Source organism: Uloborus diversus, chromosome 10, assembly GCF_026930045.1.
Source record: "Uloborus diversus isolate 005 chromosome 10, Udiv.v.3.1, whole genome shotgun sequence".
Lineage (NCBI taxonomy): Eukaryota > Metazoa > Arthropoda > Arachnida > Araneae > Uloboridae > Uloborus > Uloborus diversus.
Window position 1 is genome coordinate 58,587,530 of NC_072740.1, and position 24,597 is coordinate 58,612,126.

A 24,597-nucleotide genomic window follows, 5' to 3' on the forward strand; every position below is an offset into this window, starting at 1 on the left:
TTTCACTACACGACACTTGGTGTAAAGTAGTTGCCACCATTTTTGGTGTTGAGATACATTATTATTTTTTTTTTTTTTTTACAGTGAACATATTATACAAGTTTTAATTTCCCAATTTATTATTAACAACACAAATACATATAACTATTTCGTATATGAAGATTCTCAACTTTTTATTTTTAATACGAGGAATGGACATTTATGCCTTATAAGTTGTTCAAAAAAGTAACTTTCAAAAACACTTAAGGAAATTAAAATTATCTGTATATTAGAACAATGAAATTAACACTTTTCAAAAAACAACATAAAAATGGAACAGTTGAAGATTTCAATCAAATTTATTCAAGAAGATTTCTTAATCAGTCTTAAAAGTCTGGTATACATAAAAACGAATTATAAAAACCAGCAGAATATAAAAATTTCAAAAATCACGATACAATAACGATAAAGTTTATCGCTCCTCAAAAATAGTTATATTACAACAAAAAAAAAGTATTTACTAGGCCATAGCGTTTTCTCGGAAAGCGCGCCACTCACATACACATACAAACATGTTATTTTGTTATGAATTGATATACCGTAAACCCAGCCGTAAAGCAGCCTTGTTGAAAATGGCTGCTAAAGTTGTAACGATCATTCATAAAAGAATATATTCGTTGGTTTATCTTTCGGATGGACTAAAGACTTTTCTAACAATCGTGCAAAGTAACTTTGGTTTACGGTAATTGACATTTCATTACAAATAAAATTTAACATACCTTTTGAAAACTTAAATACTGTGCACACGAGTATTGTGTGTTGACGACGTTGCAACGTGCTTGAAACTGATTAATGTTTGGTTGCCACCGGCTGTTTTTCAAACTTATACCAAAGTTGGTGTCAACGGATCCTCAAATGGTGTTTGCGTATGTGACGTAAGTGTAAGAATTCACTAATATCGGTGTTTGGTTTCAGTTACACCACTTTTGGTGAATGGAAAAGCTAGATATGGTGTTGACTTGAAATAAAGCGTTGATTTGCACAATTTTTGGAGTTGCTTAGCACCAAACTCGGAGTATTATTACACCTCAGTTTTTACAGTGTACTAATGTAATAAATGCGAAAATGACTTTGTTTGTTTGTATATTTGTTTGTAATTATTTAACGCCTTAACTACTCAACCGATCATCATTTAATTTTGTAAACACGTTGTCATCACTTATAAACACTAGAAAAATTACCAGTTTTTAAAAATTAGAATGCTAATGAGTAAAATTCTTATTAAGAATTCATAATGGATTTCGCATATTTAGAGCTATGTTTCGTGTTGATATCTTAATTGGCTAAGTTTAAAGCTTATAATACATTTTGCATTAGGATTTTTTCACTGCTGTGACTAACGGAAAATATTTAATAATTCTTTCAGAAATAAAGAAAACTAGCTTAAAATTTAATACTGACGTTGATATCACACAGAACGATTACTTTTAAGTCATAATCTAAAACCACAAGAAATATAATTTATATTGCTCGGATCACTATATAATTACATTACAAAGTGAAACACAGTTTATACGTTTATCTTTAATACTGACGTATTAAAGATAAACGTATATATAACCATTACAATTATACGTATTTTTTAAAATGTTCCTGCAGTCTAACGCAGATTTATGTATACATATTAAACGTTTTTTTTTTTTTTTTTTTTTTTTTCAATTATACGCGTTTTTCATACAGTCCTTCAGTCCTTTTAAAAATGTACAGACGGTTCATCACTGTATATTAACTTCCTGCATATTATCAAAATTACTTCGTGAGTGGATATTTTCGTCAACATACTGTATGGATGCTTTTAAAGGGTCAGATAGTAGAATGAAATACACAAATAATGATAAATAAAGCGACTTACAGATTGTATCGAACATCAGCCATATTTGAGCGGTAGCTTAATGCTTTCTTGTAAGCCCATTCAGCTTCCGCTTTTTGTCCACGTCCACTTAAAATGTTGGCCAAATTTCCATAGGCTGCAAAAACAAAAATTTTCTTCGTGAAACATGTGTGAAATAATAATGTCAACATTAAATAATCTATGCATATAGTTAGATCATTGTGCAACAATAAATCAGCAAAGAATGTGTGGATAAATAAGAATTACACACAATAAAGCGCGACAGAACTCCAACTTTTACACACAACGCTTTCAGAACTTTAGTATCAGAACAACAAATGAGGCAGTAAGAAGCAAAGGGATGAAAGTGCCAAAATTAAAAATTTGGTTATAACCATTACAAATGTAGGTTCCCTTCTGCTTTGGGGCAACAGATAGTACTAGTAGCCCTGGGTGCTGCTATACAGCATGATTTAAAAAACTTTTCAATGATAGCCTACATAGATACTACACATAAATGGAACTTTAAACGCGTTTACTCAAAACTTGAAAAGGTCCACTTACATCCCTTTGCTTCTTACTGCCTCAAATGAAGCTTTAAACTATGAAACCATAGAAACGATGTCAGGAATAAAGGACTTCATTACTGCTTCAAAAAAATTAGATTATATTGTAATGTAATGTACGCAAACTGATTCCAGGAAATTATTAGAGCACATAAAATATATTAGTTCTCCTACAATATTTTCTAAGATGGTAAATTGGTGTAAAATGTTTTAAGGTGATTGCCAGAACTAATGACTCGTTTATCTTAATTTCAAAAATCTCAAGCAGCAGCAAACCAATCATTGGTGACTAGATCATTAATTCTTTCAACATTTATCTCACAGTGGAGCAAAAATTTATGAAAATATATCATTTCTTTAACGAGGAAAAAAACTATTATTTAAAATTTTTTGTCTGAAAGATAATCGATACTCTAAAAGTTCATTTAATAAGCTGTCCTGCTGCTTTGCATGCTTTCTATACTTATTTACTGTTCCATTTATTGCATTTTCCTTCGTTTAATAGTAATAAACCTCCTAAAAGCATGTGAAAGTGTTTCACCATCGTGCGATCGGAAATCTTTGAATATTAGTTTAAAGCAGAAGACCTTTTGACAGCAAAGATGCTCGTAATGAAAGCTCTGCTCCTTAACTACCGGCTCCCAAAAGTGTCCTGTAATTAGAAAAGACAATGTGTTATTCCTCACTCTCGGTGGTTAAGGCTTAATAGAGCAGTGTTGGGTCTCAAAATTCGTTTACTTGATGTGCGGCATCAGTAAGGCCATCAAGTCGTGAATATATGATTTGATGTCAACTTATAGTGAGTCCGATATTTAGTGTCTAGAGTACTAAGGGATGAATACAAATTGATGGTAATTTTATCTCATAAAAAATGATTATTCCATAATTTAGTAGAGTTTTTAAACGCATGTATTGTAGGCACATTTCTTACAATGGAAAATATGTAAAAACAGCTGGTTTAAGAATTGAAAAATCTTTTAGAGAAAGATCATTCCACATTTTAATTTTGTATTCATCTTTTGTATTGTATTCTTCACTGAGAGATGAATACAAGTTGATGTTAATTTTATCTCATAATTTTGTTTTTATTTCATACTTCATAACGAAAATATGAATTCATTGTCTGAAGTTAATCCTCATACCAATGCAGTTTTTTTTTACCAGCATCTATTTTAGGCTCATTTCCTACAATGGAAAATATATAAAAACAGCTGGTTTAAGAAAAAAAAATTGTTTTAGAAAAATATAATTCCATATTTTAATTTTATATTGATCCTTTTTTACTGTATGTTTCACACTGGCGGATGAATATAAACTCATGGTAATTTTATCTCATAAAAAACTGTTATTCCATACTTTATTATGAAAATATGAAATCATAGTTTGAAGTTACTCATAACGTATCAATGAAGTTTTTTTACAAGCATATACTGTTATGCGGCTATCTTACAATGGCAAATGTACAAAAACAGCTAATTTTTTTTTAAATAATAATTTCTTTTGAAAATGCCACATTTTAGTTCTGTGTATTGATATTTTTGTCCCGCATTTATCATTATAAAATTACTTTAAAAAAAATTACAGATTATAATTTACGCCAAACGAAATCAACTAAGATTGTATAAAATTAAAAAGACTATACTTCGAAAAAGATAAAGAATAATAAAAAGAGACGTTCGTTACTTAAAAAATTGTGTGTTATAAGTTAAGTATAATATCCTAAAGTAAAAACATTTCAAAATGTAAATAATTCATCCCTACTCCGAAATAAATGATGATCATTCTTTCTTTTACAATACGAGAAACACATCCATACCAATCCACTTCTTGCCACTGGTAGTAAAATGCAACCAAATAAGCCGCAAAGCAATTTTTCGCAATGCAATAATTGGCAATGCAGCTCAAGCAACAAACCAAGGCACTGGTAATGAACGAATAACATGCAGCAATTTTGAACCTACGATCGTTTAAAACGGGGAACTCAGACAAAGGTATGACTTTGTAAATGACGTTTTTTTGAAGGTGTTTCAGTAAATCTATTACAAGCTAGTTGCCCCCCCCCCCAACAAAAAAACAATGTTATTCCTTTTTCTGTTTTTTTTCCCTCCGTTATTATTTATTTAATGAGAGATTATAGGTATTTTTCTTTACGCCTATTGTGGAGCTTTACTTCACAAAAAATTCAAAACAATGCTTGGTGACAGGCATATATATTTTCTTTTTTCTCTCTCTCTTTTTTTATACATACATTACATTATGTATAAAAAAATACATAATAATTATTATGTATTTTTTTAAAAAAAACTTTATATATTTTAAACAAATTTATAGTTAAACCAAAAAAAAATCTTTCTTTTTTTTTTTTTGAAAGTATTGTGAAGAGAATCAAAATTACATGACCGTTTTTAATAAATTTTCACGGTGACACAATATATCATATACCTTGCTGCTCTTCTGTAATAAAGCTCAATATTTTATTTCGTCTCTATAAATGTCTGAATACAGTTGTCTTTAATATATTTGAAAATAGCTCTCGGAAGCCCATTTTCATGCAAATTTAGCCTGAGTCAAAGGAAAGAAATACGAATAAGAAAAAAGAAAGGAGCGAGGGAACACCAGTGGTGGAAAACCAGACAATTAACGCAAAGCAAAAGCCAAATCAGCTGGGAGAGTTTTCAACGAAACGATGCTTTGCCCTTTGGAATATTAATTACTCAAGAAACATTATTGCACAAATCAGTTGGAATTACGAATACAAAAGTTTCTCGAAAATCTTTTGACTGGAAGAAACTAATATTGCAAACAGCAGGTCTCTTCCTGCAAGGAATAATTCAAAATACTTGGTTTCCTTATATAAATTGCATAAGAAATAAATAAAATTGCTTCAATTGTTAAAGATTTTGAATAGGTTTTATCATTTAAAGAAGTCATTACTGTGCCAAAAATATCTTATTTTCGCACAAGTCTTTATTAAAGTCAAGTATGCAATAACAATACTATTTTATAAGATGGAATCAAATGCTAGACTTAGCACGCATGAAAACCGTGCAGCATTGCTCATGGCCTAGCTCTAGCTTTGTTGCTCAACGTTTAGAATAGAGTTCACGGAAAAACATAATAATAAATAATTAAGTAAAATAAAAAACAAACTTGAAAATAAAAAAAAAGCAGAATCATTGCACTTTTGAACGGTAAAAATTTTATCGCCTCTTTCATTGTGCATTAAAACACAAACTGCAAAGATAGCATTTGATTTCTGAAGAAGCACTTAACTGACTTTCAGAAACCACTACAAAGAAAGCAATTAAGTTTTAAGAATCGTTATGAAAGACGAAAATGCTCTTTTAAAGTGATATGAAGATATAAAATGAGCTTCATCTCAGCACTTCTATTTGCATTGCCTACTTGAAATTAAGATAGGTTTTTGCACTCTTCTAGGAACAAAGCTCGGTCTTTGACTTAAAAGGCGGCATCCTTGTAGCCCCTAGGGGTTTCAAATGATTTTACACTCAAACTTTAAAATTAAAAAAAAAACGTTATTATTGAGCACATTCTATAAAATGTATAACGTGTATGTTATTTTTTCTTGATACTTAAAATTTATCGAATCAGCTCCTTTATTCGAGTTTTAAATGTCATTTATCTTTGGGCAGCTTTAGTAAAAACAGCAGTCCGTAAAAACTCATTGTTTATTCCTTGTTACCCAAGTTCAACTTAATTTAATAATGCATTTTAGCAAATCAAAAGTAACAAAAGTAAGCGAGATATATATATATATATATTTTTTTAAATAAAAATATTGTTACCTTAAGTGCGCCTGTAATTATTGTGTTTTACATTTAATTATATTGCTTTCAAATTAAAAATGAAAACAAATAATGATTATTAAAACAGATTGAAACATGTTTTATCAAAAGGAGAAAAACAAAGTCATGGGCATTAATTTTATCGAAAAGTTTGGATATTTCCAAATAAAAAATTAAATTAATAAGTAGCAAAATAAAAATATAATTTCTAAGACGAAGAATCTGCTTACATAATGTTGTTTCGTTGCATAAGAATTATTAATAGTTAGAGCGAACGCGCATTAATGAAATACTAAGCGATGTATGATTGTGTTCACATGCAACGCGCTTTGATTTCAACGTAATTTCATTGGAATGTTGTTTGTTAACGCAGCGCAATCGCAGAGTTAACACGCATTAGATAAATCAAATGGCATATCCTTAACGCAAGTTAGCTTTGAGAACGTATTGCAACACATGAAAGGTTAATTCTTGAAATAATAACGCAGCACTATTGCGCGGTGTAAATGTGTTGAAATCCAACGCACCTTGCATGTAAACGAGCTCTAGACGTACAAACTTAGAACATTAAAATCATGGAGGAAGGATAAAAAGCAAATAACACTTTAAAATGACAAGAATTAAGTGGTCATTTAAAATACAAAGACTTAAAAATGCAAACTTTCAGAATAAAAGAATTCCGTTTAGATGCATTATATGAAACTTTTTATATTGCAGCAGTTGACTTTTGTCTTATGCGGCAAAAATATATGTTTTAAAATCAATCTTTGAACAATAACAGTGAGAACGTAGTAAATGTTAAAGTATTTTTTGTAATAGTTTTATTTTTATTTTTTTATTCTTGATTTATATGAAAAAGAGAGTGGAGCAGATGTGTCTGAATGAAACGGCTGCCTGAAATTTTTATGCAAAGTATTTTACCCCAAATTATTGTTTTTACAACAGTTAGGATAGCTCCAACTTTAAACGGCATTTTCGTTAACAGTTTTTAGTCTTAGTAGAATTTTGAGTTAAAAATATTTGTTTCCTCGTATTTTAAAAGAAGTTTAGATCTTTTTTTCTTTTATCATGTAACAAAACATGCAAAAATCTGGGAAATACTTATTTATAGAATTTTATTGACGTTAAGAAGTTATGAAATATGTAGTTGATCTTTTAAAAGATATTCCGTTAGGTGCCACATATAAATCTCAGCAACGATGATTAAAAAAAAAAAAAAAACGGGGAACCGGGGGATCCAAAAGTCAGGACAAACTTTAGAAGTGAATAATTTGAAAACGAATAAAGATTAAAAGATTCGGCTTTCGCTAAACGGATGGAAGGATGCCGGGTTTTGTGTGGCAACAAACCAAAAATAGTTCTGTTAGGCAACAAACCAAAAATAAGTCTGTTAGCCACCAACTGATGGCGCTTTTGGATTTCTGATATAGGATTATGCAAAGCAACAAACAATAGAATACGGAGCAACTGCAACAGGTAGTGGTAGTTGAAGCTTATATGCATCGAAATGTTGTCATTGTTGCGAACGCCCTCTTACTTAAACTGTATTACATTTGTAAATCTTCTTTTGGAGATATAAAAAACTATGAGCCACCTGTTGGTCGCCAACAAAACTATTTTTGTTTCGTTGCCACTATAAACCCCGGCTTTTTTTCTATCCGTTTAGTGCAAACCGCATCTTTTTATCTTTATTCGTTTTGAATTATTCATTTTTAAAATTCGTCCTGACTTTTGGAATTTACATAGAATTTAAAGTATTTTGAATGTGGTTCAAAGAGTGGGGAATTTTTCAACGTAGGTCATATTGAAAGAGTTGGGTTCGTATTTATTTTTGAAACAAAATCAGTGAATTCTGATAAAATTATCGCATATGTCTTAAATGCAGCTTTTATCCTCATTTTTTTCAGGACTTTCGGTCTTTAAACTTTTCTGGCCAATAGATAGTTATGATTTGAAGCAAGTAAAGTAAGGTTTAGTTCATATTCGTAATAATAATTATTTACTTTTGAAGACACTTAGACTTTTTGGTGACATTATCCTGATCTGAAAATATGTTGTTAGATATTTCAAAAAGCAAGTTCTTATTTGATAGAAATCATTTTTATGTGATCAATCATTCACAGTGATGTTAGGCTTAAAATAGCAGGAAAACTATAATGTAGTATGAGGCATGTCGAAACGTTTTAGAAGGGGCATGCTGAAAGAGTGTTTCAACATGCAAATAGCTTAGAACAGTGAACGCGTATTAATTTTAATATATTTAATGAAATATTAGTTCCCGGGGTTCACCGATTCTTAACGGCTGGTTTTAAATCAATTGATTTTAAAAGAAAAAAAAGAATCACTGATTTAAATCAAAATTGATGTTCATAAATTAAAGATGAACATTTCATAAAATATAATTTCATGTTAAGTAAACGCACATATGTGTATTTTTATATTAAGTAACAAACACATCACTCAAAAGCTGATAACTGAGAAATATTTAAACCGGGGAAGAGAAGAGGAAGAAATGGAAGCCACACACACAATCGCACGATTGTTGGCATCCCGAGAAAGCTTAACGTCTTATGGTTGCATTGAAAAATTAGTATTTCCAGATGAGTTGTTTAAGACTGCCTGTAAAAATTAAAAGGAAGGAGACTGTCGTTTTTGTATCATTAAATGTATTTTGTAAGTTATTTTGTAACGTCCTTAATTGTGTTCCACCATGCCCTACACTGAGGCATGTTGAAACATGAACATTTAAAAAAAATATTTGCTTTTAACATTTTGCGAACAATTATAGCTGTAGTCCAAGGCTTAATGAATGAACCAGTATCCTCAATTTATAGATGTAAAAGTAAAACATGTTTCAACATGCCCCACTCTCCCCTATTTTTTTATATTTAGCAGACATAGTAAAAATAGTAACAATGTACTACAGTAAAAAGTGCTCAGTTGTTGTAATGCAATTTATCAAGTGTTATATTCTATACGCCAAATCTATCGCATGTTTGAATGATTGAGTTTTAAATATTTTCGAGCTCAGAAGAATTACTTTCACTAAGAAATTTATAAAAGTTAAAATATTTACTATTCTAAGCACACTTCATTATTTGAAATACATCTTTAACAAATAATGCTGAATGCACATGTGAGTATATATATATTTCTTAATTAAAGGCAATATTATTAAATATTCATGTAAGCTATAATTAATATTCCTATTCCCCCTTATCTTATCTTTACGTAACGATAAGGCCCGAAATTCCCGTTGTATTTCACTGTAATAAATATACAAATGCATCTTACTTGAAATAAAAATTGATATTTTTTTTTAGCCATCGCAAAGGTCCATCCGTGTACAATTACCGTGCAATGCAAATGCGTAATAAATTTAACGCTAGCCCTTTCATGTTAAAGTCGTTAATTTAATAGTTGCACGAGTAAAATATCGACCTCAGCTAATATATAGCTCTGGGAGTATATTCTTCAACAAATGATTTTCATCTTTGTTTATCAATTAATAAATCCTTCTAGATACATTAAATTTTTATGTTTCTAGTTTACTATCAAAATGTATTACGTTTTAGCATTTTGAAGGCCTTTTTCTGTCGCTTTCAATGCATTAGATACTGCCTTGAAATAGGAGAATTAATTTTTCATCTTTCATTAGGCGAATTCAATGTCGTCGTACAGTTTATGGGCATTTTGTGATCGTTAAAAGTTATGACTGTAAACGTACGGTTATGTAAAAATATTCTCAGTTTGCGAGCTTCGTAGGTGTGACAATTTAATGCCCGTCTTATCGTATTCATGATCCATAAATAAAGATGCATTTTGCAGATCACATAAAGTTAAGTTTAATTATTTGCGGGTCTTCAAAGTTAAAAATTCTGAACAAAGTTTTACTCACTACATAATCCGAAAATTGCTTGAATCACACCTAGTGCTTCAAAAGTCTCACCACCTAGTCTCATCAAAGACGAAGTAATTTCTGGTGTTTTCTAATTATGTATCGTCTATTATCATGAAAAAATCACGAATTTAAATTGCTGGAAATAGCATAATAAAAAGGTTCCTCCCAATTTGCGAAAATCAATGAAAAGATCGGATTTCCGATTTTTTGCATAAAATATAATTTGCCACCTCATAAAAGTCAAAATATTAAAAATTCAAGACGTATTCGTTATAGAACTTTAATTTTTTCTTACCACTTCAATGTAATCCGCTTAATAAAATTAAGAATGGGGATTTCTACTGCATTTTAAAAATATTTTGCATGAAAGAGCAGCAGCAATTATGTTTTTTCTACGTTTTTCCTTGGTAAGTTTAAAACTTTTTATTTATTTATTTATTTATTTATTTCAAAAACTGATTTATTAATTGATAAGTAAAAAAGAAAAAGGAACTTTGAATCCAAAATTTAAAACAGAAAAAAAATAAAACAAATTTTGAATTAATTTTATTTTCCTTGCAGAAATTACGTTTTTTAGTAATAATCTTTAGTAGTATAAACATGAAATAAGTAAAAATATACAAATACAAAAAAAAAAATTATGGGTAACAAGTCCTCTTAATGAAACACAGAAGTTGTAAATTATTGCATGACCGTGTTATCGGGATGAAAGAAATACATTTTCATTGCAGAAGACATCAGTTAAAGAATGAAAAAACATAGGAATGCTTCTTTTTCTGAATGTTTTTTCATCCATAATTTCATGAATTCTGCATTAAGAAAGAACTAGCGTGCAACCCAAAAGCACGTGTTTGCAACAACTTGCAAATTCTCTGCCTTATTGAATTTGTTTTGTGTACAGTGGACTCTGTCTATCTGAACACTCCTTAATGTGAACGACCCTAAATCCTGAACACATTTTGATGGTCCCGGCGAATACATCCAATATTCCTCCTGTAATGTACACCCTTATAATCTGAAACACTTTTCTTCAATTCCATGACTGTTCAGAATAGAGTGAATTTTTAGCTCAAAGTTATTGTTTTTTCTCCCAAATGTAAATTTAAAACTTCATTTTTGAGGTTTAGACATTTCAAACCTGAGAGTGGTTGGGAGAAATAATTTTAAAAAAAATCATAAATTCTTCCATCGTACAGTGTGTTTAATAGAGTAACTTTATAACTAGGCAGGTCCACGGTAACGGACGTATAAATTTTTTAATCCTTGCAAAGATTGCAAATATGTTACATCGTTGTTTCATTGCACGAAAAATCTAATGCAATCAAATTTTGAAGACTTCCAGAAACAATATGTAATTCTTATTTTTTTCTTAATAACGTACGTCTCACGAGATATGTCCATTGCGTCGAGACGTAATAAAATACTCAAATAGTATTTCTGGGGGGGGGGGGGTTCAAAAAACTATTCCATTTTATAGAAGAATAGTCCATGTTCTTCACATAAATAATGCGATAAAAATAAAGATCCAACTTATTTGGAGCCTTTATATAATTTTTGGTGCAAAAAAATATTTCTATTAAAATAGAATTGCCCACCAGTAAATACGGTTTGTTACAAAATAAAAACGGACATATCTCACGAGATATGTCCGTTGCGTCGAGACGTTACCGAGACGAAATAAAATACTCAAATATTATTTCGGGAGATTTTTCAAAAAACTATTGCATTTATAGAAGAAGAATCCATGTTATTCATATAGTTATTGCAATAAAAAAAAGTCAAACATATTTGGAGTCTTTATAGCTTGTTTTGTGCAACAAATATTTCTATTAAAATAGAATTGCCCAACAGGTAAATATGGGGTTGTACAAAATAACTAAGTGAGGATTCTAATTAAATTTAATTAGTCCGTCATATGTCTTATGGGTTTAGGGGTCATTGTTTGTGAGCGCAGAGGATATTTAACTGCATCAAATGCAGAACACAGTGCCCAATTAGTCTGATTTGTTGCAGGATTTAGTTTGGAATTTAAGTAATTTTATTGCTAAAATATATAATTTAAATTCTTACAACATGCATTCCTTATTGAATTATGTTTCAAACGTTATTATGTTAAAATATGCGTTCTGAAATTATATTTTTTGTGCAATATTTATTTAAATACGTGTTTGTATGGCCACATTAATATTAAGATAAATGATACAATGATAAATTAACAGCTGCTATCTAGTATGCAGAGGAATATTTTTCATTAATAAATTTCTTTAATAATTATATGGTTGAAAGACATGAAAACGAGTTTCCCCTTAATGATTTTAAATGTAAATCAATGAGAATTTTATAGAAAACCCGAATCATAGCACATTGTTGAGGGCAATCTAAAATGATATTTTTAAATTTCGGAACAATATTGCTTACATACATTTTAACAAAAAAGAAACACACTCGGTTTTTTTTTTTTTTTTTTTTTGTTTTGTGTGCTTGCCTACTATTTCGTTATGATGTTATCGTACTGTCTTAACCTTTGTTATTGTTACACAAGGAACTACTTGAGAAATTTGTGCATTTCCTGTCAAAAATATATACTGTGGTAAATAAATAATATTCTTTGCTCAAAAATAGTGGTTTCCAAATATGTAACATTAAAAATGCAGATTAAATACACCATTATAGCACATTTTGTGTCATTCCACTTGGTAATATTTCAGTATTCTATAACGTGTTATTTTGTACAGGCAACATTTGTTCCTTGTTCGGACAGCTGTTCTACAAAACCTAAAGTCGACTCCCGCTACAACGCGATTCGACTTACGCGAAACGGCTACAACGCGATTTTTTTTCATCAGTAAGTAATTTTAGATCTAACGCGAATTACTCGCCGGAATTTTCAGAAGGGCTTAACGGAGTGAAAGTATCGGTTTTGTTATTGGCTACTGCGTGAAAGGACCTTCATCCCTTTAGCATCACTGGCAGCAGAAATCCCCACAGCGTACTAGACTGAACATAGCTTTAGTTGTGTATACAAATAACTACTCCTCGCTTTTACCATATTTTTTTCATTCTAAATGCAAAAGTTGATGAAATATAATGATACCTCAGAGAGTGTTCCATCTAAAGTTTGTGAAGACCGAAAGAAAAAAAGAAAGTTTCTGTCAATTAAAGAAAAGCTAAAGGTTCTCGATGTGCTTGAACAACTAAAAAATGAATTGAAGGGAACACGACAATTACGTGTGAGTGAACTACTGGATCTAGTGCACAGTATTGTACGTACCGTACTAGTTTGTTTTATGTTTCTCTTTCCCGATGATTACTGATTTCGTACATCGTAACAGTATTTTATGTTGATTAAAACAGTTTCATTAAAAATACAAATGAAATTCAGATCTTCATGTGAGAAACGGTAATGTATAATTAAGGAACGGTTTAAAACAGTTTGAAGTGGTGTTAACAAGTGTCAAAAATAATTTGGTAAGTTTAAAAAAAATTACATATACCCATTTCCACAACGCGAAATTTCGACTTACGCGAAGAGTCTTAGAACGCATCCCTCGCGTAAGTCGGGATTCGGTTGTATTTGGAATTTGAAAAACTAGGAACATAGTACAACAATTTCATAACAAAAAACCTTAGTCAAGCAAAAAAAAAAAAAAAAACTAGACAAAAAAATAACCTGTTTAGGACTTTTTGCTTCCGGTGTACTTATTCTAAACGTTAGTCCCGTCATGCCTACTAATCTTTCAAAAAAAAAAAAAAAAAAAAATGAACGAGGATTTCATATTCCATTAGCAAATTAACCAAGTTATTATTGCATTTTATTTAATATTGCTTGAAACTTAAGCTCTTGATTTTTGTAATAAAATTATGAAATGACATTTTTCGTATTATGCGATTAGCAATGCGTGCAAATCTAAGTTGACAATAATTAACACCTTTGTTTTTCTCATGCAACTACGTATCTGCATTTAAACAATTATATAATGTTATTTAAACTACGTAAGTTAGAGAAATTATTGAATGTAGTATACAACTAAAAGTAAAGATATTTAAATGTATTCAGTAAAACTTACATTTTAATAAAATCAACTCTTTAACAAATTTTCGATTTGTTATTCGACACTCAATTTCATTAAAGCAGTTTTAAGGTGACGTTAACTTGACAATATTATGAAATAAAAAAGTTTTTCTACTGCAGTTATGGAAATTCAATAGCAATTTCAGAATTAGTGTAATACTAATGCAAGAAGCATGCAAGTCTAAGAAATAATAATAATAATAGGGTGCATACTGCATAATCGTATTTAGAAGTACTGGTTTATTACAATAAAACTATTTACAGATTACAAATTTAAAAAAAAGGCATAGCTTAAATTTAAAAAAAAAAAACTTTGCATACATTATTATTATTTTTTTTTTTTTTGTAAAAAAAATCAATGAATGCAAAATTTAATCTTTGCGTAAATTATATTTAAAATTTCACTTTCATTTCGCTTGGTAGGAGATGGATAAACAGGAGGGTGATATTAAGATAAAATAACTCATATGCAGCTTTTGAAGTTCAATTATTTCTTAAGAGTTGAGCTTTATTAATAATAAATATGGAAAAAGTATAAAAGTGCTAGTTGGTATACAATTAACTCTAGTAACTTACGTGAAAGCTTTAACTCAGATTGCATTTTAAAAAGTTTAATATAAAAGAACCTTAACTGAATGCTGTAAAAAAGATTTAGACAAGCATGTTTTCTTGTGTAGGAAGACTTCTACTTTCTTTAAATATAAAAGACAAATACTAAACTATGGATTACTTTAAGTGCCCAGCAATGCATTAGACGAAAAGCTCTAAGGATGAAAAACCATATAAAGTTCTTAAAAGTTAAGTATATTAATGCTTCATAAAACCCGTAAATGATCATTTGCGTCAAACGACCAGAGTTTTCTTAATCCACAACAGTTAAGGTAGAAATATTTTTAAGAGTTCATTTCGCCAGTAAAATCTTTTCAATGTATTTTATTTTTGATAAAAAGAAAGATTGTCAAGTTACAGTTGCGCATATTAATATTTTAAGAAAAGTGCTAAGCACGTGTGATTTGTATCGGGATTTAAATATCCAAGTGACTTTTTGAATGGAAATTAAGAATATTATTTTAGAAAAATAATATTTTATGATGATGATAGAGTGAGATTTAAAATGTGCAATGGCGCTGCCTGTGCTTTTTCACTAATCTAAAATTTTACTGATATTCTTTATTGTTTTTTGTGGTAGGGCATGAATATATTTTGACACATCGTTGCAATACGCTTTTATTTACCTTTTCAAGCATTCCCAATGCCTTTATAAATTTAGATAAAACGTTGAAGCGTTTGTTATCTAAGACTATACAAAGCAGATTTATAAAAATAACCTTGCCTAATTAGGCAATTAGGGTAAGATGAAACTTCTTTCATAAATGATAAAAAGTTTTGTTTCCTACATATCAGAAGGTTCGTCTTTTTTCCCCGCAGCGAAAGTGGAAAAAATATTACACATAACACACATTACACAATGTGTTATTAGAATTTTTAGCACTACAAATATAATAAAAATAGCCAAGGAAATCATTTTGTAGCGTCAGGGGTGCCCATCCCCCCCAAGCTCAATGGCGCAAATTCCCCCCCAAAAATTTTCTCGCTTTCGAATCGGGTCAAAGATAAGTTTTTAGAGTGTTTAATTTCCAATCAAATTCACGGGGGGGGGGGGGGGTAGCGCTAAACAAATACCATTTGATTACTGTTGGATTGTTGACCCGCCTTGCTTTCCCAAATTTTACAATGTGGAGCTTGAGTAAACAAGTTTTGGGTACCCCTGAGTTTTGCTACGCCTTATTATTATTTTTTTTCCAAACGTATGAATAATAAAGTGGGAGAGGGGATTCAACTTTCTGGCTTGGGATGGAGTAATTACTAGAATTATACAGTATAAATCTATACAATATGATATTTTTTTTTTTTTTTTTTTATCACTTAGGTAGGGGGACCGGGGGTTTCTCCCTGGAAAATGTTCGAAATCGTAGTTTTAAAGCCACAGTTTTAGACGATCTCTGGTGATGTTAAGGGGATAAAAGGTTTGGCGGCCCCTTCCCGGTAATTTTTCAGTATTGAAACTTTAAAAGTGCAATTGTAGATAGTCTAACGTTGTGTTAAGGAGGGCACTCCTTTGTTTTCAAAATTGTAGTTCTAAAAACGCAGTTTTAGACTATCTTAGGGAAAGAAGAGATCCTATAGGGCTCGCCCCAGGAAAATCTTCAAAGTTGAAGTCTTAAAAATGCTATCTATGGATGGGAGAAAAGCAGTTTTCTAAAACTGAAGCTCTAAAATCGCAATTGTAGCCGACCTTTGTTGGAGAGTTTTCGGAAGCTCTGCCGGAATTTTCTCGAAATTGAAATCCTGAAAACCAAATTTAAGACGATTTTTTAATAATGTTGACGAGAGAGGGGGGGGAGAGGTGCACTCTACTTAAATTTTCGAATTTGTAGCTTTAAAAACGCAGTTTTAATGGATCTTGATAATGTTAGTGGATGGTGAATTTCGGAGCCATTCCCGTGGCATTTTTTGAAATTGATACACCAAATACGCAACTCTAGGCTTGTCTTTGATCGTGTTAAGGAAGGGGGAATCAGGGGCTGTCTCCTATAAATTTTTCAAAATTGCAGTTCTTGAAACACAGTTTTAGATGACTCTTGTTGATAAAGAGGGTGTTAATCTGGCGTTACAGTGGAGGCGCTCTCCTGAAAGTTTTCCAAAATTGATGACGCATAGCCAAAAAAGATGATGGATCACACACACTGTGACAGATATTTTTCGGAAATACTGAAAAATGGATTCAGCAATTCATCAACATCGAAAATCAGAACTCAAGAATATTAACGAATCAAATATCCTTCTATACATATCAGACAAAGAAGAAAATAAATATGATTTACGAAAAATAATTTAAATACCTTAAGAACAGACTTCTACTTCCATCAGCGAAAACCAACTTCACTGAAAGTTTTAATTAAAATCATCTAATGATAAATTGAAACAATCAGTTTTGAAAATGGTAGAGAAGATGGGAGTAAAGTGAAATGAGAGAGAAAAATTCTTTATAAGCTTAAGCTAGTTAATGAAGAAAATATATTAATTGTCGATTGGAGGGATAAAAAAATATGTTATTCGCAAACTATTTCTTGAAGATTGTCAAGGTGCAAATGAATCAGTGAAAGACTAAGAGCGTACTGGTCAGAATTATTACAAACAATAAAACCTTTTCGATCTCTCTCCTTCTCATCACTGTCACACGTATTCATCATGCAAAATTGTGCTACTTCAGAAAATTTATAAAAATATTGAAAAGAAATCAAATCGTCTGATCCAGCTTTGAAACAGACACAAACTACATGTCGTCTGTGATGTTCCCTTCATCGAAAAAGAGACACAGTCATTAAATTTTGGAAAGGGGAGTACCAGTGCTGTCGCTAGGTCAAAAAACTGTGGAGGGGGGGGGGTCTACGCTTTTTGCGGCCGCTTAATTGTTTGAAACTCATGTTCAAATATGCAGAGAGAGAGAAAGAAGATTTGACTTCTGGTTTAGCAGGGAAAGTCATATTACTAGACTTAGTACTAGTAATATAAATTTAATCATAAGGATAATAATCAATCAGAATTAGGGGGCATCGGAGAGCTACCTTCTTGCATTATTTCGAAATTGAAGACATAAAAACGCAGTTTTAAACTATATTTTAAGTTTGGGAGGAAGGGGCGGGGAGGTTCAGGATAGCCTCTCCCGATAATTTTTCCAAATTTAAGTTCCCAACAGAATCGTACGTCATATTTAATTATGTTCAGAAGAGGGGATCCGGGGGCTCTCCCTCGAGAGTTTTCAAGATTGTTATTTGAAAAACACACTTTTACACGATCTATGGTGATGTTAAGGGAGGAAGAGACTCGGGGTCATCGTTCTATAATTTTTCAAAATACAAACTTCAAGCACACATTCCCTATTGTGAATTATTTCTCATTATGACACGTAAAAGGAAGTCCGGGGCACTCCCCCGGAAAAAAAAACTTGAAAATTGTAGTTCAAAAAATGCAGTTTTAGACGATCTATGGTGATATTAAAGGGAAGAGAGATGCGGGGGCCAATCCAATCCCGGAATGTTTTGAAATTTTGAAGCCTTAAAAACGAGATTGTAGACTTTTTTTTTTTGCTAAAATTTAGTGCATCGTCAGTTTCTTGAAATTAAAGCTTCGAAAACGTAATTTAAGCCAACCTTCGATGAAAGGGGGGAGGGAGTTTTAAGGGGCTCGCGACGAGAAATGTTTTGTAATTGAAATATTGAAGCACTAAAAGCGAGATTTAAGACATTTTTGATGATATTGGCGAGAGAGAGAGAGAGAGAGAAGGGGGGTGGGGGTCATTCTCTGGAAAAAAATTCGATTTGATGAAGCCGCTGTTTTAGAAGTTTTTTTGTAATGTTAAGGAATGGAGAGATTTGGAGTCCTCCCCTGGCAAAGTTTCAAAATTGAAATTCAATTAAAGCAACCGTAGACGATTTTAAACAATGTTAGAGGGGTAGAAGGTTTTGGAGATCTCCCCCAAAAAATTTTGTGAATTGAAGCCTTAACAATGAAATTTTGAATATCTTTTAGGTAATATTTGTAGGACGTCAGTTTCGGGACATCTTATGGAGTTCTTTTTTTTTTTTTTTTTAAATTAAAGTCCAAAAGACGAAGTTTATTCGGCCTTGAATGATGATGAATGATTAATTGAGAGGGCATTTCTCGGAGGTTACGTTGGGAGCACGCTCACGGTTTTTCGATATTGCAGTCCTAAATACTCAGGTGCAAGCCATCTTTAATGACGTTAGGGTAAAGGATGGGTTTGGGAATGTTTTCCCGGGATATTTTCAAAAACTAAGTTTTAAAAACACACTTCCAGGCCAGCTTTGGGGACGTAAAAAGAAGGGTTGGAGTTCCCCACTCTTCCTTTCAGTTTGGCTACGTCCCTTCTATATTCATTTTGTAAATTTTAATTATGGATAAACATATTGTGGCAATATTTTTTTCAAATTTTCCTTTGCCAAACACATTCATTTGCTTGGATTTTCAATAATAAAGTTTTCCCATTCCCAGCCTAATATTTTTGTTTTCTTGCAATACAAGCGTTTACGACTTTAGAAAAAGGACTTTTAACATTTTGAACGGATGTGGTAATTTTCTGCGATACCTTAGATCTCTATTTTACTTCATTTTAATTTAAATATGCCACTTGCATATCTTGATCAAGCTTTGATTTACTTACGATTTTTACATTCAAACATTTAGAATTTTTGGTGTGCATTTCATTACAATACTTTGGATCTCTCTTTTCATTTAACTGTTTCTCTCTCTCTCTCTCTATTTCAAATTCATTTCGGCGACCCATGCATTTTTCTCCTCTTAGGACATTTTTCATTAAAAAAAAAAACATATGGGAATGTTTCGGCGACTCCTATCCTATGGGCTGTCCTAATAAAGCTGTCCTATTTATTTATGTTTTTTTTTTTAAACTGAAGAACCATGAAGCACGATTTTGTATAACCAGGGCCGCCGGGAGACAAGGCGTGCACCATGTTAAATTGGCGCCGGTTCTCTCTCCCTTTATGCTAATTTTACTCTATGCACAATAATTTGAGCCGAGTAGATTGTTTCCGACTAGGCAGACATACCCACTCTGTGGACAAGTGAAGAGTGTGATGTAATGAATCCTTTTTTCTTTTTTTGTGTTAATAAAAATGTTTGAAGCGTACATTTCTGCGGCCCTACGTAGATACTCTTAATAAAAGAGAATCATGGAAGTTCCTAAATCATATTTTAAGGTTAAATTTTCTATTAAAATTTTACAGAAAAAATACTTTTTGTCACTATTATTTCAATTGTTCATTTATAATTACTATTTTAATTTTTCAAAACAACGGAGAGTTTCCCTTTTTCTTCGTTAGTTGCATCGCCAAAATGAAATTGGCGACCCCACTTCTGAAAAACTGTGTGTGGGGGGGGGGGGGGGCAACGACAATGGCCCTGAGGTATACGTGAAAAAAGTATTATTAATGCATCTATTTCTTGTTGAATGAGTTTAAATATTTTTTCTCTCCAAAATTCAAAAATTTCATGTTCTAAAGGAAAAAAACCTTCTGGAAAAAAAAATCCCCCCCAAAAATTTTGATGGCGCAACTTGCGCCATAATCCCCCCTTGTGGGCACCCCTGTGTAGCGTTGTCTCTTTCTCTTTTTTACACTTAATGTATGAAAATACACATGCAGAATAGCATTTTTTTTTTAAACATTAACTCATCCCCTTGCTGATGTACATGTATGCAAGTACTGTAATACGTAAACTTATAACTAAGAAAGAATGATATATGATCACGCAATTATTATATGATGCCGAAAAGGAATATAATAACATTAATATTCTATTAATATATACAAATCATGGTAATACTAACATTAAATCAGTTCCCTACAGCTCCATTCCACTTTTGACTAAAGCACACTATTAAAAGTGTCTGTGTCTCTTAGTGACGGTTCAATATTATTTAACGAAAATTGATGATTATCCGCGCATACCTAATACAACTTCCTAAATAACATCTTAATCTACAGATGGCGCCACCTATTCACCTAAGTCGTAGCCTACGAGAATCTGAATGCAACGCCTAAGTGGAACATCGCGTAGACTCGGCAGGGAAATTTTTAGAGGGGGGGTTGGAGGGGATTTTATGCTTTTTTTTAAAATCTCATTTTGGTGGCAGCCCATTCTTGGGACCTTGGGAGGTTCTCAACTTTTAAGGGGAATCTGACATTGCCTCTGGGGAAAATGCGTACGTCTGGCATTTCGTACATTTGGTACATCTTGCTTGAAGTTTTATTTTATTTATTTATTTATTATTATTTTTTTTTAATGAATTGCTCCAACTAGATTGTTTTTATATTAAATGCTGCTGCGTTCTACTTTGTACTTTCCATGTCCCTTTGCAAGGTCACGAGCGTCGTGGTAGTTGAAACCAGGGCTGTGGAGTCGGAGTCGAAGAGTCGGAGTCGGACTGATTTTGGGATAAAGGAGTCGGAGTCGTTAGAAAACATGCCGACTCCGTCTCCGACTCCGGGCTTCTTTTTTTCTTTCCTTTTCACTGACTCTCCTTGCATTTTTTAAAAACTGATTACCAATTGGTTCGATTACATGTATAAAAAGATACTAATGAGAAAATAACTGCCATTATGGCAATTACCTAGCTTGAATGCTTACCGAACTTTCTGTAGCCGTCCCCTAGTTTGCTTGCTTTTTAACTTAACTAATAGCAACTGTCAGCAAACGGTTTTGTTGCCTAACATTTTCAAGTAATCTCTTTCAAATAAAAATGAAATATAGTGTTTTGTTCGATCTCACTTATAAAATAGTAAAAGAAACGTAACAAATTAGTAAGTCGACACCCGTAGCTAAGGTTGAAACGTTTAAGTGTGATCGGCAAATTCAAAGAAGTTCTGACGCGAAAGCACGAATCCAAAAGATTCGATGAAATAATCTAATGTTTTTTTCTTTATTAAGACTATTTCTGTAAGCTTGGTTCTCACTAAAAAGTATGGAACAAAATAAGTAAATGATTTCTTGATTACAACACTCAAGAATTGCAGTTAATCTTAAAATCTTCATATTTAGGTTAATTCTAAAGCAGCCAATAAAATTTAAATTAAAAATTTAGCGAAGAAGAAATATAGGTATAGTAAAAGTTATTCGTACGAATTTGTATACCGCCGCGTTTTATGTAAAATTAGCTCCTGACGTATATGTGCCCTATTTTCGTTGAAATTTTTTTGATGAAATATAATTTAAAATATATTCGTGAAAATTTTCAGAATTAAAGTATTTATATTTTTTTATAAACTCTGAAATTAACTTTGGGTGTCATCTACCAGATGGGTGTCACCCGGGGCAAACCACCCCCTCTCAAGAACTTGGATTTAGAAAAAAAAGGTTTTTTTTTCTCTCAAGTTACAGCTTTCAAAAATTGAAAGCACACGATTTGATCAATATCTATTTGTTAAACATTAAAGGGGGGAAAATTACAGATAATCCTTTTTAAAATTTTTAAAAGGGATTTTTAAGTCATCTCACTTTTTAACTCGTAACTATTGGAAAGTTTGATTTTTAAATTGAATTTCTAACGTTGTATGGCGTCTTAAGTTTACAATAAAACACAAAATGCGAAATTTTCATAAAAAGGAATTAATATTTCAATCTGTGTTAAGAGGTTTCCCCCTTCCCTTGAATGGAGAGAGGGAGTTGAAAAAATACAATTAAAAAAATTAAAAAAAATCGGAGTCGGAGTCGGGCGTTTCAAAATCCAGGAGTCGGAGTCGGGGTCGGAGTCGGCCATTTTCTTTTCGACTCCGCAGCCCTGGTTTAAACCATTGAAGTGGCCAATTGGCCAGCTTGGTTTTAGAAATACAATGAAATGCATTTGTGCATGTATTTATCTTTATCTTTTACGAAATGTATTGATAAAATGCCGTTTGTCTGCTTCGTCTCGTGGATCAATGTTAAAAAAACACAGGAAAAAGAAAGAAAATAAAATTAAGTATGCAGATGTAAAGCAACTTGCATGTTAAACTGAATTTTTCGTAACTGAATATGTTGTAACTAGTGATGTTCCGGATATCCGTCTTCGTATCCGTATCCGCGGATATCCGGGGGAAAATAAAGATCCGTATCCGTTACTTTTTTGACGGATCTTAAACGGATCATTTCTATTCTAAAATTTTTTAATATTTGAATTAAAGACTCTTTAATTCCGTTTAAATTAGGTTTGATTCCCTATTTAAATTATAAGGTATCATTTCAGAAGCAAATTTGTACCCCTCCCCCCTCCCTCCTCCGTTGCAAAAAGGAAGGGGAAATAAGTTTTAAAAGTGTGTATCAGCGTGTCTTTTTGTGGCATCGTAGCTCCTAAACAGATGATTTCCGGAAATATTAATTAAAAACCTACTTAACGTTTTTCACAATTATGGTAGTAAAAATTTACCTGTACGTTAAAAATGTTGGCCCTAATTGAAAGAACGAAGTTTTCTGCGTTTGATATTTATTTGAAACTTCCAACTTATATACAGTAGGAGCTATAATCTTGTTAAGTAAATTTTAAATTCAATCCTAAGCCTTTATACGCGTGATTGGTAGCGATTTCATAGTCGGAAGATAAGGAGAAAAAGCTCAATGATATTTAAAATTTTTACCTGCTGTCAGTTCATATTTGTTAACAAATGTGTTTTCTGACCCGCGAAATTCATCTTAATATGAGGTCGGCTCTAGGACATGTTTTGTTTTTTTTCATTTTTAATTTAATATTAGTTTTTGTTATTGATTTGGGGTTTCTGTTATTTTTCATTTTTGTTTCTCTCGGCATCCTTCAAAAAACGTGAGACTAAATTCTCTATTTACTGTTTTTAAAGGTGCTCCTGGCTCTATATTTTGTCGGTCGGAGTAAGTTCGGTGGAATGGGTCAGCACTGCATTTATGCTGAAACAAAATGCGAAATTTTTTTCTAATAGCCTGTCCAGTAGCAGCTTTACACTCTTGCTCCTGCATCCAACATGTACCGAGTAAGATAGAAATAATTTTTCACATTCCATGTCAGCCTTAATGCAGCGCTGGCCCATTCCTTTCAACTCTCCCTCAATTTTAACGGAGATTTCTTTAAAGAGTAAATCATAGTCTTGATTATATTTTTGCCGCAGTTGACATTTTTTGAAGAAACTGCCATTTTTCTGACGGGAATACCTTCCGTAACAAATTTTACTCTTGGATAGTTGAATTGGGTAAAAAAAAAAAAAAAATGAGATCCGTATCCGCGGATCTTGACACTAATGATCTGTATCCGTATCCGCGGATCTACTTTTTTAAAGATCCGGCACATCACTAGTTGTGACACTTAGTTTCCTTTTTCAATTTCCGCATATACATCGCTCAAAACATTTCTGTACAAAACACTTTTCACTTCGCTACACAATTGTGCACTTGCATTTTGTCTCACTATATTTCACATCGGCAAGGAAGGTGACACAACTCAAAACTTAGGAAAAACGTACTATCTATTGATTTAAAATCTAAATTTAATGCTAATTCTTCCTGGAAAATTCCCATAAAGTTAAATTAGCTGTTGCGTGGTGACGTAAAAGCGATATAACCAATAGTGACAAATCATTAAATTTTCATAATTTAGAAAAAAAAATCAATCTTTAAGTATGCATTTTAATGTAGCTCACAGAAACTAACCAGTTAACAACATTTTTTTTTTTTTTTTTTTTTGCGCATATTGTTATATTTCACACTATATCACTTAAAACTACTATTGCATAATACCTTGATTTCCCCTAATGTTTTTTTTTTTTTTTTTTTGAGTTGTG

General features: G+C 31.7%; 1 protein-coding gene across 1 annotated transcript in view; it reads right to left on the minus strand.

Moving 5' to 3' along the window:
• The window catches only part of LOC129231014 (protein O-mannosyl-transferase TMTC2-like), a gene marked incomplete at its 3' end in the record, with an annotated part of 66,976 nt that overhangs the window by 20,674 nt on the left and 21,705 nt on the right, over positions 1-24,597 (minus strand). The window contains exon 4 of the mRNA XM_054865260.1: positions 1,892-2,006. Coding sequence (XP_054721235.1) covers positions 1,892-2,006 — 115 coding nt within the window. The remainder of the gene's footprint in view (positions 1-1,891; positions 2,007-24,597) is intronic.